The 18,542-nt window shown below is 37.5% G+C and overlaps 1 protein-coding gene across 2 annotated transcripts in view; it reads left to right on the forward strand.

The window, feature by feature from the left end:
• Window positions 1-1,634: 1,634 nt before the first annotated feature.
• Window positions 1,635-18,542, forward strand: part of CFAP299 (cilia and flagella associated protein 299) — a gene marked incomplete at both ends in the record, with an annotated part of 616,738 nt that continues 599,830 nt past the window's right edge. For both annotated transcript variants that reach the window (XM_082837623.1, XM_082837624.1), the window contains one exon: window positions 1,635-1,745. In XM_082837623.1, coding sequence (XP_082693749.1) covers window positions 1,635-1,745 — 111 coding nt within the window. The remainder of the gene's footprint in view (window positions 1,746-18,542) is intronic.

An 18,542-nucleotide genomic window follows, 5' to 3' on the forward strand; every position in this document is an offset into this window, starting at 1 on the left:
ACTGAAACAAATATATATTTTCCATACATAGTAAGTGGCTAGAACTTTTCTAAGCCTTTCCTTATGCTCAGTTCATCCAGAATAATGCCTCTTTCAGGAGGCATTTATAGAACTCTCTGGATAATTGAGAATACTGAGACCTGTGTCCCTTAGCAATTAGAATGTCTTAAGTCACATGGATTTCTTCTCATCCTTGGGCTGTTTGAATTTTCAAGTCTTTTTAGACATGAAAATCTTTTTAGATTAGATGATATCAAAGTGTTGGTGGTTGTTAATTTTAGCATAAATACTAGTTAAAGATGTAATTCTTTGTTGACACTTAGGACAGTGCCTGGTATGCAGGGTGCACTCAATAAATGGTATTATTATTATTAATGTTGTTGTTATTATGTGTCCAGGGTTTCTCTCTCCTTTCTTTCTGTTCTCCTAAATTAAATGATTACATTGCATTTAAAAATAATGTCCAAAGTGCCTTTTAAAACATTTCAGAATATATTAATTAAAAGACAAGTCAGTAATATCCTAGAGATTATTGTTTACATCACTTAAACTTTGTACATTCATGACATCCTAATTTTGAGATGACTTTTTAAACTAAGAAAGCTAACTCAAGGTGAAGTATCTTACCAGATGTTTTCATTAAAAAATGTTTTTGCACTTCTGTGAAAATCTTCAGAATCAATTCAATAAGTACTTAGAGAGCAACTAAGTTGCTCAACTCAGGCTCAAGTGTTGTATTATGTGTTAATTCCTAAGGACCATTTGTAGAACGTTAAAATCCAAAAATGGATTCTGAAAAGTTTTGCCAGCTGCCAGGTTGGATTACTTTAAATCCATGTTTTAGAAATGCAAAACTGTTCTAAAGGAAAAGTCTTTAGTAAAAACCTTTACTGTCTAAGTTTCCACAGATATTGTACCCTTTGAAAAAGACAGCTTCAACAAGCCAAGGTCTTTCGTTGTGTGCTTACTGAAACTTAAAAAGTAAAAAGAAAAAAAAAATAAAAACAAGCACTTGGAAAACAAACAAACAAACAAACAAAAAACAAAAAAAAACCCCAAGCACTTGGGGCCAAAAAAGGTCTTCAAAGACATTTCGTTGAGTTTCTTTCCTTTAGGAAATTCACAAATTCTTCCTTGTAACCAAAATTTTTGAAATAACACAATCATTAATGTATTTTGTTATCGGATTTGTTCACAAGACCATTTCCAGAAACTTGTTTTGAGATACTCTCCCTGCAAAAGTGGATCTTCAGTTACTTGAGAACTAACCATGAAATTTTTGTCCTTCACAGCACTGTTTTAGAATAAGATTAGGAGCGTTGATCTATAGTATTTTGTCTACATATTCTTTTAAATTTTGGATTGCAATTTGCATCTCTCCCGTGGCTGCATGTTTCGCCGAAGTCCGGTCAGTTGATGGTGTCAGACCTGAACTTGGACTGGGTAATTTGAGACGGCGTTCCTAGGAGTTAGAAGGAAGCCTGAAACGCTAGCAAGACACGGGGGTGGGATTAACGTCCACAGCTCCGCACCGGTTCCCAACTGATTGGAAGGGACAAAGTGGGTGGAACCTTCTGACCCTGCCCCCGCCCCCCCCCTCCGTTGCTGGGGACGCTCCGACCAAGGCAACCGCAATGGATCAGGAAGAGGGGTGGACCACCGTGGACAATATAGTCACTCAGTTCAACACCTATGAAGATTTCCTGGATTCGCAGATTACTACACTGGACTTGTACTACCTGGAGGTAAGGGCGGCAGCCCCGCAGGGTGGCCACAGCTTCGCGTTCCTCGGTGCCTCCCGAGCCCCCGCGTCGTGGGGTGTTCGCCGCCTGGCGGTGGACCGCGGGAACGGCCGACTCCGCAGTTTCCCGACTGCTGTACGGCGGGGCCTGGGTCCGTACAGAATTCGGGGCCCTGGCGTCCGTGACCGGCACAGAACCGTGCACGCGCGCGCAGGCGCGCGCACGTACACTCGCTGCGGGGCCTGGAATGTCTGTACGGCGGCCTTCGTCGCCCCGCTCCTGGCCCGTACCCTTTCAAAAGTCCTGCTCCTTTGAGGAACGGGGCTGGATTCCGAGGCCCACTGAGACCCTTCCGGGGTCTGCAATTCAGGTCTGACACTGTTTCTCTCTCCTTTGCCAGTTTGTACTAAAGAACAGAAGACAGTATCCTCCCAGGTGTATCTAGTATATACTAGGCATTTGGTTCCATGAACTTCCACCCCAAGCTAGTTGACTCAGAAAGCCCTTTAATTACGGATACACGTTACAGCTCCCTGGCATTGCAGGCATGAGCTGATTCATTTTTATCGAGTTGATTGTTCACAACTATAGTTGATAGTTAAAAAAAAAAAATCCTGCAACACAGCAAAATCGGACGTAATTGGGATTGGCTACTGTCTTCCTCTCAGCAGCCATCCTCCGACCTGCCTCTTAAAGGTGTGGGGATGGGCAGGAAGCTGATAGGGGGCGGGGGGGGGGCGGCGCGGAGGGATGGAGTTCTTGTGCTCTTTGGGGAGAACCAAGTTGAGCGGGGAAAATAATAGACTACGGGTCCTGGGAAGCAGGAGGTGGACAGTGGTCCCTAGAGCCGTGGCGTATTCCCAGACTAGGCCGACTAAATGGGCACTGACCTGGATTCTCCTGCCCTGGACCCATGCCACAGAGCCGCCAATTGCCCCTCTGTATTTAGGCCAGAAAGAACAAGGGCCTCTGTTTGGGGTCACACCATACCTGAGTCTGAGAAGGATTTGTATCCTGCAGCCAATCCCCAAACTCCTTATGCGCAACAACGTGATTCAGCCGTTTAGGGGACTGAAATTTTTGGACTTCAGTGATCGTGTTCAAAGTGAGATTTTACTTCAGTGTAGATTCCAAGGTCTGAAAAGTGCTTATCCTCCAAAACACATTCATGTTCTAGATAGGAACATAGTTTTAAGGAGCTAGAATCATCTAATTTTAGTCCTATCTCTGCTAAGAACAAGTTGTGTGACCTTGGACAGATAATTTGATCTTTCTGGAATTAACTGTTAAAAAAAGCCAGGTGGTATTTCCAACATATCTTCTGATTTCAAAAACAAGCTTTTGAATATTTTATACAGATAACATGTTTAAAATCATGAAGATTCCATTTTATGCCTTGCATGGAAGTCACTGCAATGAAGGGGAAATAGTAGTGGTGCCAAACAATGTTTGCATCTAAGGTTTTGAATATCTAAATAAACAAGAATGAAATATAGACAATAAATATCCCAATAGGCTATAATCATCTTTGTAGCACTTGTGGAAAATTGCCAAGCTTAAGCTTGATATCCTTAAGAAGGGTTTCAACTTTTTTAAAGGCAGAGGTTTTTTTTTTCACGTGAATTAGAAACTAAGAGCATTAACGTTGATTAGGAGTGAGAAATTAATACTTTGTTTCATCAATCAGAATTTTAAAGTTCTGCAAAATGGGAAATGGTGACCATGTTTAGGCGAAAGGTAAAGAAATTTACTTTTAAATTTGGCATTGGTTAAGACAGTTGCTGTCAACCAGCCTCTTTCATTGGCCACCTTAGCGCTGGCATGATGGGCACAGGGAGGAAGATGGAGGCTACACATGGGCCCAGTAGGGTGGGCTTCCACTTGTCAAGGCTGATGTAGCTACTGGCTACCTCAGAATGTCCAACTTGGATGACAGGCGTTCGACTGTCAGCAAGCAAGTCGAATGCCTCCGATATAGCACCATTTTTCAAGGGAACCAGCTAGCCACTTGGTGGCAACTAAAAGCATTGGGCCCCTTCAACTTTGGAAGGGTCAGCAATTCAGTGTGATAGGAACAGCCACATTTGGTAGTAATGGGTTTGCTCTTCTGGCTGTAGTCATAACACTGCTCTGCTACCTAATGGAATATTTTTTTCTCTTGGCTTTATTGAGATCTCATTGACATATAGCACTGCCTAAGTTTAAGGTATAGAGCATAATGACTTAACTTACATATTTTGCAAAATGATTACCACAATAAGTTTAGTTAACATCTGTCATCTCATGTAGATGAAAGAGAAAAAAAGAAAAAATGGTGTTTTCCTTGTGATGAGAACTTTTAGGATTTACTGTCTTGGCAACGTTCAGCTCTACCACCCAGCAATGGTAGCCATAGTCATCAGGTTGTGCATTACATCTCCAGGCCTAATTTATACCTGGAAGTTTGTACCTTTTGACCACGGGCATCCAATCCCTTCATCTGGTAACCACATATCTGATCTCTTTGAGTTTGTTTTTTTGTGTGTTTGTTTGTTTGTTTTTAGATTCCACATATAAGTGAGATACAGTATTTGTCTTTCTTAGTCTGACTTATTTCACTTAGCATAATGTCCTCAAGGTCCATCCATGTCGTTGATGATGGCAGAATTTCCTACTTTTTCATGGCTGAATAGTATTCAGTATGGCCGAATGGTACACCACTTTTCTTTATCCATTGATCTGTTGATGGACTCTTATGTTGTTGTTTCCATGTCTTGGCAGTTGTAAATAATGCTATAATGAACATGCGGGTGCAGATATCTCTTCAACATAGTGTTTCTGTTTCCTATGGATGTATTCCCAGAAGTGGAATTGCTGGCTTGTGTGGTAGTTCTATTTGTAATTTTTTGAGGAACTTCATATTGTTTTCCATAGTGGCTGCAAGCATTTCCTTTTCTCCATATCCTCACTAGCATTTGTTATCGCTTGTCTTTTTGATGATAGCCATTCTAACAGGCTGTGGTAGTATCTCATTGTGATTTTGATTTTCACCCTACTGATTAGTGATGTTGAGCACCTTGTCATGTACCTGTTGGCCATTTGAATATCTTCTTGGGACAATATGTCTATTCAGATTCTTTGTCCATTTTTAAATTAGATTGTTTATTTTTCTGCTATTGAGTTATATGAGTTTTTCTTTTTTTTATATTTTGGATTTTAACTCCTTATCAGATATATGATTTCCATTCCATATGTGGCCTTTTCATTTTGTTGATCATTTTGCTGTGCAGAAACTTTTTAGTTTGATGTAGTCCCACTTATTTACTTTTGATTTTGTTGCTTATGCTTTTGGCGTCAAATCCAAAAAATCATTGCCTAGACCCTTCAATGAGCTTTTTTCCTGTTTTCTTCTATGAGTTTTACGGTTTCAGGTTTTACATTTAAGTCTTTAATCCATTTCAAGTTAATTTTTGTGAGTCATGTAAGATTTGGGTCTAGTTTCGTTATTTTACATGTGACTATCAAATTTTCCTGGCACCACTTATGGAAAAGACTGTCTTTTCTCTATTGAATATTCTTGGTTCACTTGTCAAATGTTAGTTGACCATATGCATGGGTTTATTTCTGGGCTCTCAATTATGTTCCATTGGTCTATGTGTCTGTTTTATGCCATTTCCATACTATTTTGATTACTATAATTTCCTAATATAGTTTGAAATCAGGAATTGTGATGCCTCCCAGTTTGTTGTTCTTTTCCAAGATTACTTTGACTGTTTGGGGTCTTTTGTAGTTCCATATAAATTTTAGGATTTTTTTTCTACTTCTGTAAAAAATTGTCATTAAAATCTTGATGGGAATTGCATAGCATCTATAGATGGGGTCTTATGGAATGACTATTTCATCCACAGGCACAGGGTCCCATTTACCACTGTGTCAGACTAGGGACCTAGGCTACAACAGAGGAGCTGTGGGAATAAGGACCTGAGCATGTGGTTCACTTTTAATGATATATTCAGAAACATTCAGAGCTGCCAGCAGATAGATCATTGGAATGGGTTGCTAAAAGCATAAATAAGTGCCAATTTGGTGATGATAGTTTCAGAGAATGGGTGCCGTCCACCATGATACAGCATATACTTAGCATCCAAGATCTTTGCACTGAGCTTTGTTCCCTTTTTCTGGGAACTAAGAGGTTAAAGCACCTAACCTAAAGAATCTGGACTTTCTTTCCTCACTGGGGGCTCTGCGGGTTAATTGTCCTGGTACTAAATGGGGGAAACATGCCATCAGGTGACTTGGTGAGAGTCAGTTGAATTAGAGGTTATAACTCTTGCCTGGAATCTTCAGGCTCCTTGTCTAGGAATCAGGAGGCAAGAAGAGAGTCACCATCTCGGCAAGCATAATTGAGCTTTACTGTCAGGAAAAGTTAGGACTTATAAAATCAGTCATGAAAGAATGTGTTTGGAATTCTGGTGACTCACTTGGATGCCTCTTGGTAATCTCTCTCTCAGTTGTGGTGGTAAATGTACAAGGGCAGCAACCCAGACTTGAAAAGGGCTTCAGAGCCCTCAGGAATGAGGGTCTGGCTCACACCACTTGATATGCTACCAAGACCAGCAGAGGTTTTAGTTGAGGGTGAGGAGAATCTAGACTAGGTGGCAGAGGTAGGAGATGGTATTTGTGTGGTTCTGAGTCAAGCTGCAGCAACAAGGGCTGAAGTTTACCCCAGTATCTTTCTTCTTCTTGCATACATCTGAGTAGTCTTCAAAAATATATATTTTTAAAATAAATTTTATTTATTTATTTATTTCTGGCTGTGTTGGGTCTTCGTTGCTGCACACGGGCTTCCTCTAGTTGCGGAGGGTGGGGGCTTCTCATTGCCGTGGCTTCTCCTGTTGCAGAGCATGGGCTCCAGGGCACATGGGCTTCAGTATTATACTACATAAATATTTTCATTATATGTAAATATATATATTATTCTTCATTTATATTTTCCACACAAAAGGTAATATTTATATCTTTCTGTAACAAAAAAAATCGACATTAAATCTTGGAGGCCATTTAATGTCACTCTATATAGGTCTTCCTATTCTTTATAAGTTGCTACATTGAATCCACTGTTTACTTAGGTTGGTCCTTTGGAAGTTCATTTTCCTTATTGCAATATCTCAAACAACAGTGAAATGAGCGTCTTTTGTACATCCTCTTTGTGTGCAGTTGTAAATGAATCAAAAAGTAGAATTGATGGGTCATAATAAACATGGTCAAAGTGCCCTCCAGAGTAGTCATTTACTCTCCCACCAGCATGTATGAGACACCTTTTCTCTCAGACAGTCACCAGCACTTGATATTGTCGACCCTTTTATTTTTTGTCAAATCATATGTGAAAAAAAACTCGTTGTTTTAACTTTAATTTCTCTGATTACTAGTGAGGTTGACCATCTTTTAAATTTTTCCTGGCCATTAGTGTTTCTTTTGTGAATTGCCTATTGCTCTTCCTTGATTCCACCGCCCCCCACCCCCAGCTTGTTTTTCAAACTTTCTTTCCTCTCTTCAGGCTCTTAGTGGATGACTTCATCTTCCAAGTCAACAAAAAGAGTCAATCAGGCTGGAACCCTCTTCAGTTTTCTACCATGAAACTTATAAAACCACCTTAATTTCTGCCCATCCTCTCTTCCTTCCCACCTGTGTTAATGGTGTCTACCATGCATGGTGCCTATCTGAATATACTGAATCTGGCATTTGAACACCCATTATCATTATAATGTTTTGGGAATTTTCCCAACTCTGAGTCCCACCTCCCTAAGGTAGAGGCAGAAATTCATCTTCTCAGTTTTCCTTGCTGCTAGTGTATCCTTGTGTGACTTAGGCACTGCTAATCATATACACCTACATGAGACTGCTGTATAGGAAAAGAGTGACGTGAGGAAGAAAGCACCATGTAGAATCCATTTTGTATTGAATGAGGTGGTTGAGGCTCTTGACTTTCAGTTGATGCAGTGGCAGAAATTCAGGCGTGTAATGTCCTAGGTCAACATGGTGAGTTGCAGTATATGTTTTCAGTGGTGGCAGTGAGGGATATTTGCTGAAATAGTTTGTATGGCTTAGAGTATTGTTTCTGGCTGTGTAGGCTTCAAATTTCACTTTCCCAGGGATCTTTTGAGCTACTGTATTTTAATAATTCCTTTTTATGCTTGGACTGGTTACAGTAAACCCTGCTGTTTACAACTAATAGGCTTGATTGATGATGGTCACTTGCATTCTCTACCCTTTCCTTTCATATATTAAGGGAACTACCTCTATTGATTAGCTCCTCTCACCTTTAATTCCAACAGTCCCTTCTGTGCTCAATGAGGTATCTCCCATTCTCCCCTCCATATCTGTCTTTTCTTCCTTTTTTACAGTTATCCTTTTTGAATGAATTGTAAAATCCTTAATCTTCATTTCCTCCGTCTTCCGTTTTTCAACCCACCGCTAGCTGGCTCCCATCTTCACATTCAATAGAAATTGTTCTTGCCATGGTCACAAGTGAGGGATGTGTCACTAAATCCAATGGACACTTTCTGGTTTAATCATTCAGTCTTCCATTGGAAGGATGGATTGGATTGTTTTACAACTAGAGGCAAGAGAGTTTTTCTGAAGCTTTTTAGGTATATTAAAAAAAGAAGAAGTTGTGGCTGAAGTAGACACTGTGGATTGTAGAGCCCTGGATATAATCAAGCGTGCTTCCTTCCTTCCTTGCTTGCTTCCTTCCTTCCCTCCCTCTCACCCTCCCCCCTTCCTCCCTCCTTCCTTTCCTTCCTACCCGTCATCTGTCTATCCATTTTCCTTGTAAATATGAAATAGAATAAATCTATAATAGCACTAGGAGACATGAAAGGATGCTACTCTACAGGATCAGAAATTGTGCTTATTTCTGATAAGTTAGAGATTGACAAGATAGAGAAAACCATAGCCCAAAATTAATAAATAAGAACAGTGTTGGGAAGGTAAAGCAGATTTAGAGAAAAGTTAGAGGTAACAATAATACAAAGAGCAAGAGAGAACCTATAATTGATTAAAGAAGTTAATTCTGCATTAGCTAAGCCAGAGGTGTATCCTATCCCCAGCATATACCTACAATGTTTAACCCAAGGGTAAATGAGAGAACTGCTCTCTAAAAAAAGTGCCTAGCAAGGAGTCCTGGAGCAGGTAAAGGGGCTTGAGAGATAATCAAAACTAAGTGTGAAGTAGCTAGATAGTGCTAGAAGTCCAGAATAGATGTTGGAGAGGAGAAGATAATCTGGAGAGAGTTACACTTATTACCAAGTCCTTCTTATTTTGGTAATTAGGTTGGAGAGGGTGGGATTTACCCCAGACCGCCTTCCTTCTTCATGTCCGCATCCTCAAGTGGAGTCTGTACATTGCTATACTCTGCTCTTTTACACATAACTTCCTCAGTTCATCTATTCAGAGGAGAAACCAGTTAGGGAATCAGATCTGTACGACTATAGAGGGAATCCATGCTAATGACTTTGCTAATTACCCAGTTCTCTATTCATAACTATGTATTCCGAGATGTTTGAGGGAACACAGGAGCATGAAAGAGAGGGCCTAAGATAAATAGAGGAGAACAAGTAATGTCACTCAAAACCCTGAGGCAACTTTAAATAAATTCCAATTTTCTACCTTACAGGCATTTTAATATGTATAATATGAAGTCTGTAAGCAAAATAATAGACTGGTATGAAAAGGGAGCAATCAGAGAGCAAGAAAGAATTCTTAGAAATTAAAAACTTGATGACATTTTTAAAAGAGGTAATTAATGGAAGGAGAATGTCACTTTTAAAGGACAATTTAATGATCTGGAAGTTAAAGTTGATGTAATTACCCAGAATGCAGTAAGAAAAAAATGAGGAAAATAAGAATTATATGAAGGAAAGTATGAACAAATAATTCCAGGAGGCTCAATATTTATCTAATAGATATGCCAGAAAGAAATTGTACAGAAAATGAGGGGGATAAAATAATCAATGAAATAACAACAACAACAAAAATTCTCTGTGTTGGAGATAAGTGCAAGATTGTAAGTGCCCATCTTACAATCACTTGCTTAGTAGGATGAATGAAAAAGATCCACACCTTGGCAGATAGCGGTAGAATTACAGGACTCTGAGAATAAAATGATAGTTCAAAAATAATTCAAATTACATGACATCAAAATTAAAAACTTATGTGTATTGAAAGACACCATCAATAGAGTCAAAAGGCAACCCATAGAATGGGAGGAAATATTTGCAAATTATATATCTAATAGGGGTTAATATCCAGAATACGGAGAAAACTACAGTTGAACAACACAAAAGCAAATAATCCAATTAAAAATTGGGCAAAGAACTTGAAAAGATGTTTCTCCAAAGAATGTATGCAAATGACCAATAAGCACATAAAAAGGTGTCAACATCATTAATCATTAGGGAAATGCAAGTCAACACCACAATGGCATATCACTTCACACCTATTAGGATAGCTATTATCAAAAAAAAGTAGAAAATGACAAGTGTTGGTGAGGATGTGGAGAGACTGGAACACTGTACACTGCTGGTGGGGATGTAAAAAGGTGCAGCCATTGTGGAAATCGTATGGCAGCTCCTCAAAAAATTAGAAAGAAAATTACCATATGATCTAGAGATTCCATTTCTGGATACTATGTAGCCAAAAGAATTGAAAGCAGGAACTTGAACAGATATTTGTATACTCATGTTGATAGTAGCATTATTCACAATTGCCAAAGGTAGAAGCAACTCAAGTGTCTACTGATGGATGAATGCATAAACAGAATGTGGTATATATCTACAATGGAATATTATTAAGCCTTTAAAATGAAGGAAATTCTGAAACATGCTACAACATGGAAGTCTTGAGGACATTATTCTAAGCAAAATAAGTAGCCACAAAAAGACAAACACTGTGTAATTCCACTTATATGAGGTGCCTAGGGTAGTCAAATTCACGGAGACAGAAAGTAGAATGGTCATTGCCAGGGTCTTGGGGGAAGGGAAGATGGGGAGCTATTGTTTAACTGGCACATAGTTTCAGTTTTGTAAGATAAAAAGAGTTGTGGTGACAGATGGTAGTGATGATAATGTCACAATAACATAAATGTATTTAATACCACTGTACCATACACTTAAAATGGTTAGTTTTATGTCATGTATATTTTACCACAATTTTAAAAATAATTCACAGTGTCAACAAATAACCTGTAAATGGGAATCAGCTTGATCCTAGACTTTGCATTCCTAATAGTGATTGCTAGAAGAAAATGGAGTAATATCTTTAAACTTCTTAGGAAATTTTACTTTGAGCCTAGAATTCTGTCCCTGGCTATATTCTGTCCCTGTTTGGCCCCTGAGATTCTGTCTTACCTTGAGTTCTATCCTACCCCAACGTGCTCTGTGCTGTGTGCCCCAAGAGGTTGATTTCTGTTGACTACTTCAACTGGACTCTCTTTACATTTGGCCAGTTGGGTTCAGCCAATAAGAGGCACCAGTAAGAAATTAGAAGCCAGGAGGCTGGGCATTGTTTTTCAGACTCCTTCCATACTATGCTGCAGGTTAGCAGTCGATATTTTCTTCCACCAAGCCAAAACTCAGGGTCTGATAACACTGTCCTACAGCCATCTCCCTGTGTCCTATTAGTTGCTCCCTCCCCTTCTCATTTGCATAGGTTAATGGCTACTAGTACAGTAGCTTACTGCTGTTGCTAGCTGCAGGGTATTTCATTGTCCCACTTGGATTTCTCTTAACCTGGTGAATACCTTTGTAAATTAACTCAGCCATTCAGTTTCCTTCAGTTACTCCATTTAAATACATCATCTATTTCCTGCCTGGACTCTGACTAAATAAACTAATATTCAAATGGGAATGCAAAATGAAGACATTTTTTGGGAAAAATCAAGGACTCATAAAACCACCTACAGATCTCTTCTGAATTCATAACTTGAGCAAATGCTTCATATATTTTTACACAGATTTTCAAATTATTACTATAAACTTGTATGTAGTTTTCTTTTATCTGTTGTTATGGCTCTTTTCTGATTTCTAAAATTGTTTGTGTATTCCTTCTTTTCCACCATAAATCTTGCCAAATGTTACCTATTTTATTGGTCTTTTAAAAGAATAAGCTCTTGAGGGACTTCCCTGGTGGTCCAGTGACTAAGACTTTGCGCTCCCAGTGCAGAGGGCCTGGGTTTGATCCCTGGTCAAGGAACTAGATCGACATGCCACAACTAAACATCCCGCATGCCACACCTAAAGATCCCGCATGCCGCAACTAAAGATCCCATGTACTGCACTGAAGATCCTGTGTGCCGCAACTAAGGCCCAGTGCAGCCAAATAAATAAATAAGTAAATATTAAAAAAAAAACAAACAAAGAGGAAGCTCTTGAAATCAACTATACTTCAATTAAACAAAACAGAATAAGCTCTTGGCTTTCATTAGACAATTAAAGCTGACTGGATTTGTATATTTTAATTTCTATTTTATTCAGTTTCATAATGAAATGAACAGTTCATTCAGTTGTTTTTATTCTTTCCTTCTATATCATTTTGGTGTATTTTGTTATTCTTTCTCTAGTTAAATGGTTAGCTGTTTATTTTCAAGCTTTCTTTTCTCTATTAAATGCACTGATGCAGTTTTTCTGTGTATTTTATTAAGGTTTCATATACAATTTCCTTGCCAAAATTTTTAAACTCTGTATGACAAAATATAAATCAAAAGATAAGCAACTAGATGAGAATAAATATTTGTAAAATGTATACTCAACAAGGACTTGCTGTATAGAATATAGCTTTATAAATCAATAGCAAATAAAATCCAATAGAAAAATGAGCAAATTTAACAAACAGGTAATTCTTATATGGATACTAAAAAATAATAATTATTTGAAAAGTTGTATATATATGGCATAATATCTTTATGGAAAAAAGCTTTTAAAAATCATGAAACTATGTCAAATATTTTCCCCTTTCATAATGTGGGTAGTCCTGTGTAACTAAACTGCCACCAAATGGCTGGCTAATCCCCAAACCGTGAGCTTCTCATTTTCTTTTCCCAAGGCCTTCAACACACTTGGAAGCAACCAATACCATTATGTTTCTTATTGCCACTAAATTGCCCTCTGGCAGCAAACACTTCGTTACCTAAAGCTCTGTTTTCATTGCATGTCTTTAAAGGTGATAAGTAACTTGGCCTCTGCATTTCACTGACTACAGTATAATCTTTTCTAGTGTAAACAGGGCTTGTAATACTTTTAATAAGATCAGAGAACCAATTCTAGGTAACCCAGAACCAACTCAGAGAACCCACCCTTAAATTTCTATTCCTCTGGAACCATTGCCAATAGCTAATTGTGACTCATTCAGGGTTCAGTCAGAGAAGCAGAACACACACACATACATATATATGTAGATATAGATATATGTGTGTCACATGTATTTACTTTTTTATAGAGATTTGCCCCTACACAATTATGAGAACTGTTTAAATGGTCAATGAAAGGCTGTTTCTTTGGTGTCTGGTGCTGGAACCTGAAGTCATTAGCACAGACAGCCAAGAAGGAAACGTACATGAGAATTATGGGAAACAAGGGCAAACAGACCTGCAAGGATGAGCTAGAATTCATAAGGACAAACTGGAACTTGGATCAGGCCCTCACCTCTTTCACACCTCCAACTTTGATGGTAGAAGAGATCTGCAGAAGAAGCTGGCACCTTTAGTCACAGAGCTTAACATACTCATGCACTTGGCCCAGGAGTTGGAGGAGGTACAGGAGAAGCTTCTATAAGAGCTAGAACAATATGGCTTCTCCTTTTCTGTCTTCCAAATCTATTACAAATGTCTCTTTGTGGCCCAATCTAACCTGTAACTATCTAAGGAAGAAAAATTATGGAAACAAAGCTCCAGCTTAGCTAAGTTGACAGAATACAAATTCACTACATCTGCCACATGTTAATTTTTTCACAAGGAGAATGTATTTATGTCTGACTTATATAATTAAAAATTAATGAAAAGAAAAGCATGTAATTTTCTTAAACCATTTTATAGGACTTGTGTAACCCTGACATCAATCTAGAGAAGAATAGCACAAAATGGAAAGCTAAAGACTAATTTTACTTATGAACTGGAGGAAAAGAAGTGAAAAATGAATCTAGGACTATATTAAGAAATAATAGATCAGAGACTACTAAATACTACTCCTAAGTAGTGTGATTTATCATAGGAATGCAACGATGAGTTCAGACAGAAAAGATTGAACTTCTCATCAGAAAAAATACAAGTCATGGGACAATAGGATGACATCTCTAAAGTGCTGAAAGGTAAAAAGTCAGCCTGGAACACTAATCCAGCAAAAATGTCTTTCAAAAATTAAGGTGAAATCACTGAAGAAATCAAAGAGAAAATTTTAAAAAATTCCTGGAGGAAAATGAAAAAGAAAACCCAACAATCCAAAATCTAGGGGATGAAGCAAAATCAGGTCTAAGAGGGAAGTGTATAATGAAAGAAGGTTTTCAAGAGACAAGAAAAATCTCAAATAAACAACCAAACCTTACACCTAAAGGAACTAGAAAAAGAAGAACAAACATAACCCAAAGTGAGAAAACAGAAAGAAATCATAAAGATCAGAGCAGAAATAAATGATGTAGAGACTAAAAAAACAATAGAAAAGATCATTGAAGCTAGGAGCTGTTTCTTTGAAAAGATAAACATAGTTGATAAACCTTTAGCCAGCCTCATCAAAGAAAAAAGAGAGAGGGCCCAAACAAATAAAATCAGAAATGAAAAAGGAGAAGTTACAACTGACACCACAAAAATACAAAGAATCATAAGAGACTACTATGAACACCTATATGCCAATAAAATGGACAACCTAGAAGAAGTGGACAAATTCCTAGAAATGTACAATGTCCTAAAACTGAACCAGGAAGAAATAGAAAATATGAACAGACCAATTACCAGTAATGAAATTGAATCAGTAATAAACAAACTCCCAACAAACAAAAGCCCAGGACCAGATGGCTTCTCAGGTGAATTCTACTAAATATTTAGAGAAGAGTTAGCACCTATACCTTTCAAACACTTCAAAAAATTAAGGCAGAAGTAATGCTTCCAAACCCATTCTACAAAGCCAGCATCACCCAGATACCAAAACCAGACAAAATCAGACCAAAAAAGAAAATTACAGCCCAATAGCCTCAAAAATTCTCAACAAAATATTAGCAAACTAAAGTCAACACTATATGGAAAGGATCATACAGCATGATCAAGTGAGATTTATCCCAGAGATGCAAGGATGGCTCAATATCCACAAATCAATCAAAGTGATACACCATATTAACAAACTGATGAAGGAAAATCATATGATCATTTCGATAGATGCAGTAAAAGCTATCGACAAAATTCAATATCCATTTATGATAAAAACTCTCAACAAAGTGGGTATAAAGGAAACATACCTCAATATAATAAAGGCCATATATGACAAGCCCACAGCTAACATCATACTCAACAATGGAAGGCTGAAAGTGTTTCCTCTAAGATCAGGAGTAAGACAAGGATGCCCACACGTGGCACTTTTGTTCAACATAGTATTGTAAATCCTAACCACAGCAGTCAGAGAAGAAGAAGAAATAAAAGGAATCCAAACTGGAAAGGAAAAAGGAAAAGTGTCCCTGTTTGCAGATGACATGATACTATACATAATAAATTCTAAAGATGTCATCAAAAAACTACTAGGACTCATCAAGGGATTTGATAAAGTTGCAGTATACAAAATTAATATACAGAAACCTGTTGCTTTTCTATATGCTAACAATGAACTATCAGAAAGGGAAACTAAGAAAACAATCCTGTTTGCAATTGCATCAAAAAGAATAAAATAGTTAGGAATAAATCTAACTAAGGAGGTAGAAGACCTGTACTTGGAAAAACTTAAGACACTGATGAAGAAAAGTGAAGGTGACACAAACAGATGGAAAGATACACAGTACTCATGGATTGGAGGAATTAATATTGTTAAAATGACCATACTACCCAAGGCAATCTACAGATTCAATGCAATCCCTATAAAAATACCAATGGGATTTTTTCATAGAACTAGAACAAATTCTAAGATTTGTATGGAAACACAGAAGACTTCAAATATCCAAAACAATCTTGATAAACAAAACTGGATTTCAAACTATAATACAAAACTATGGTAATCAAAAAACATGGTACTGGCACAAAAACAGACACATAGATCAATGGAACAGAATAGAGAGCCCAGAAATGAACCCACACTTTAATGGGAAATTAATCTTTGACAAAGCAGACAAGAATATACAAGGGGAAAAAGACAACCTCTTTAATAAATGCTGTTGGGAAAACTGGATAGCTGTATGCAAAAGGGTCAAACTGGACTACCTTCTCACACCATGCACCAAAAGACTTCAATGTAAGACCTGTAACCATGAAACTTCTAGAAGAAAGCATAGGCAGTATGCTCTTTGACATTGGTCTAGATAATATATTTTTGGATATTTCTCCCCAGGCAAAGAAAACAAAAGGAAAAATAAACAAATGGGATTACATCAAGCTAAAAAGCTTTTGCACAACAAAGGAAACTATCAACAAAACAAAAAGGCCACGTACTGAATGGGAGAATATATTTACAAATGATATATCTGAGAAGGGGTTAATATCCAAAATATACAAAGAACTCATACAGCTCAACATCAAAAAACCCCCAAGCAACCTGATTAAAGAAATGACAGAGAATCTGAATAGACATTTTTCCACAGAAGATATACAGATGGCCAAGAGGTATATGAAAAGATGCTCAATATCACTAGTCATCAGGAAAATGCAAATCAAACCCACAAAGAGATATCACCTCACAATTTTCAGAATGACTATTAACAAATAACAAATAACAAGTATTGGCGAGGGTGTGGAGAAAAGGGAACCTTCATGTACTGTTGGTGGGAATGTAAATTGCTTCAGCCACTGTGGAAAAGAGTATGGAGATTCCTCAAAAATTAAAACCAGAACTACCATACAATCCAGCAGTTCTACTCTTGGGTATTTATCCAAAGAAAATGAAAAACACTAATTTGAAAAGACATGCACCCCTGTTTTCATCATAGCACTATTTACAGTAGGCAAGATATAGAAGGAACCTAAGGACCCATCCACAGATGAATGGATAAAGAAGATGTGGTTGCAATAGCATATTACTCAGCCATAAAAAAGAAAGAAATCGTACCATTTCTGAAAACATGGATGGACCTAAAGGACATTATGCTTAGTAAAATAAGTCAGACAGAGAAAGACAGATACTGTATGATCTCACTTATATGTAGAATCAAAAAAATCAAAACAAATGAACAAATATAACAAAGCAGAAATAGAGTCAGAGATACAGAGAACAAACCGGTGGTTGCCAAAGGGGAGGGAACTGGAGAGAGGAGAGAAATAGGTGAGGGAGAGTAAGAGGTACAATCTTCCAGTTGCACAGAAGTAAATGAGTCACAGGTATGAAATGTACAGTGTGGGGAATATAGTCAATAACTATGTAATATCTTTGTATGGTGACATATTTGTTAACTAGATATCACGGTGATCATCTTGCAATGTATAGAAATATTGAATCACTATGTTGTGTGATAGGACCTAACTTAGTGTTGTAGGTCAATTATACTTCAAAAACAAACAAACAAACATACTCATAGAAAAACATCAGATTTGTGGTTACCAGAGGTTGGGGTGTGGAGGGAGGGGGAATTGAATGAAGGCAGTGAAAAGGTATTGAACTGCCAATTATAAGAGAAATAAGTACTAGGGATCTAATATACAGCATGATAAATATAATTAACACTGCTTTATGTTATATATGAAAGTAAATCCTAAGAGTTCTCATCCCAAGGGAAAAAAATATATTTTTCTATTTCTTTAATTTTGTATCTATATGAGATGATAGACGTTCACTAAACTTACTAAGGTAATTATTTCGTGATGTCTATAAGTCAATTATATCTCAATAGAACTGGAAGAAAAAAATTAAGGTGAAATCAATATTTTTTTCAGTAAAACAGAAGCCACAATACTTTTGTTGTTAGCAGACCTTTACTATAAGAATTGTTAAAGTTTTTTAGGTAGAAGGAAAATCATATATTAGTAGGAAACGTAGGTCTACACAAAGGAATGAAAATCACCAGAAATGCTAAATACGTGAATAAATAAAAGTATTTTATTTCTCAGTTTCTTTAAAGATAATTCTTTAAAGATTATTGACCATTTACAGTAGAGAGATGGCTTGTAATTCCACCAGTTAAAACATGGTAATGGTTAAGTGGGGCAACAGCTTCAACTTTGTACCTGATCTTGTCATTTGTTGCAATATACATGAGTGTCAGTGAGTGCAGAACTATCCAAATGATTCTGTGTGGCTCAGGTAAGGCACACAGGAATGCATAATTCATTCCATATACAAAGTTAGTACAGGAAATTTTTAATGGCCTTTATTATGTAAAATACTCTGTTGACCACAAGCAACTTATATTCCACTAGAAGAACCCCACAGTCTCAGCAGAGCTCACTGCGAGTTCTTCCTGTAAGCTCACTTTAAGTAATGTATTTAAGAAAATCATTCCACTTTTGTAAATCAAACCCGAAATCTGCATCGCTTTTTCATTTAAATATTAACTCCACTAGGTGGAGGCATTTGCTCAGTTTTGTTGTTCGCACTAAAGCAACCTGGGATAGCAAGTAGAGTGAGCAGGGGAACAAGTCAGAAAGAA

The sequence above is a fragment of the Leucopleurus acutus genome (assembly GCF_964270905.1).
Source record: "Leucopleurus acutus genome assembly, chromosome: 4".
In the NCBI taxonomy this organism is placed as follows: Eukaryota; Metazoa; Chordata; class Mammalia; order Artiodactyla; family Delphinidae; genus Leucopleurus; species Leucopleurus acutus.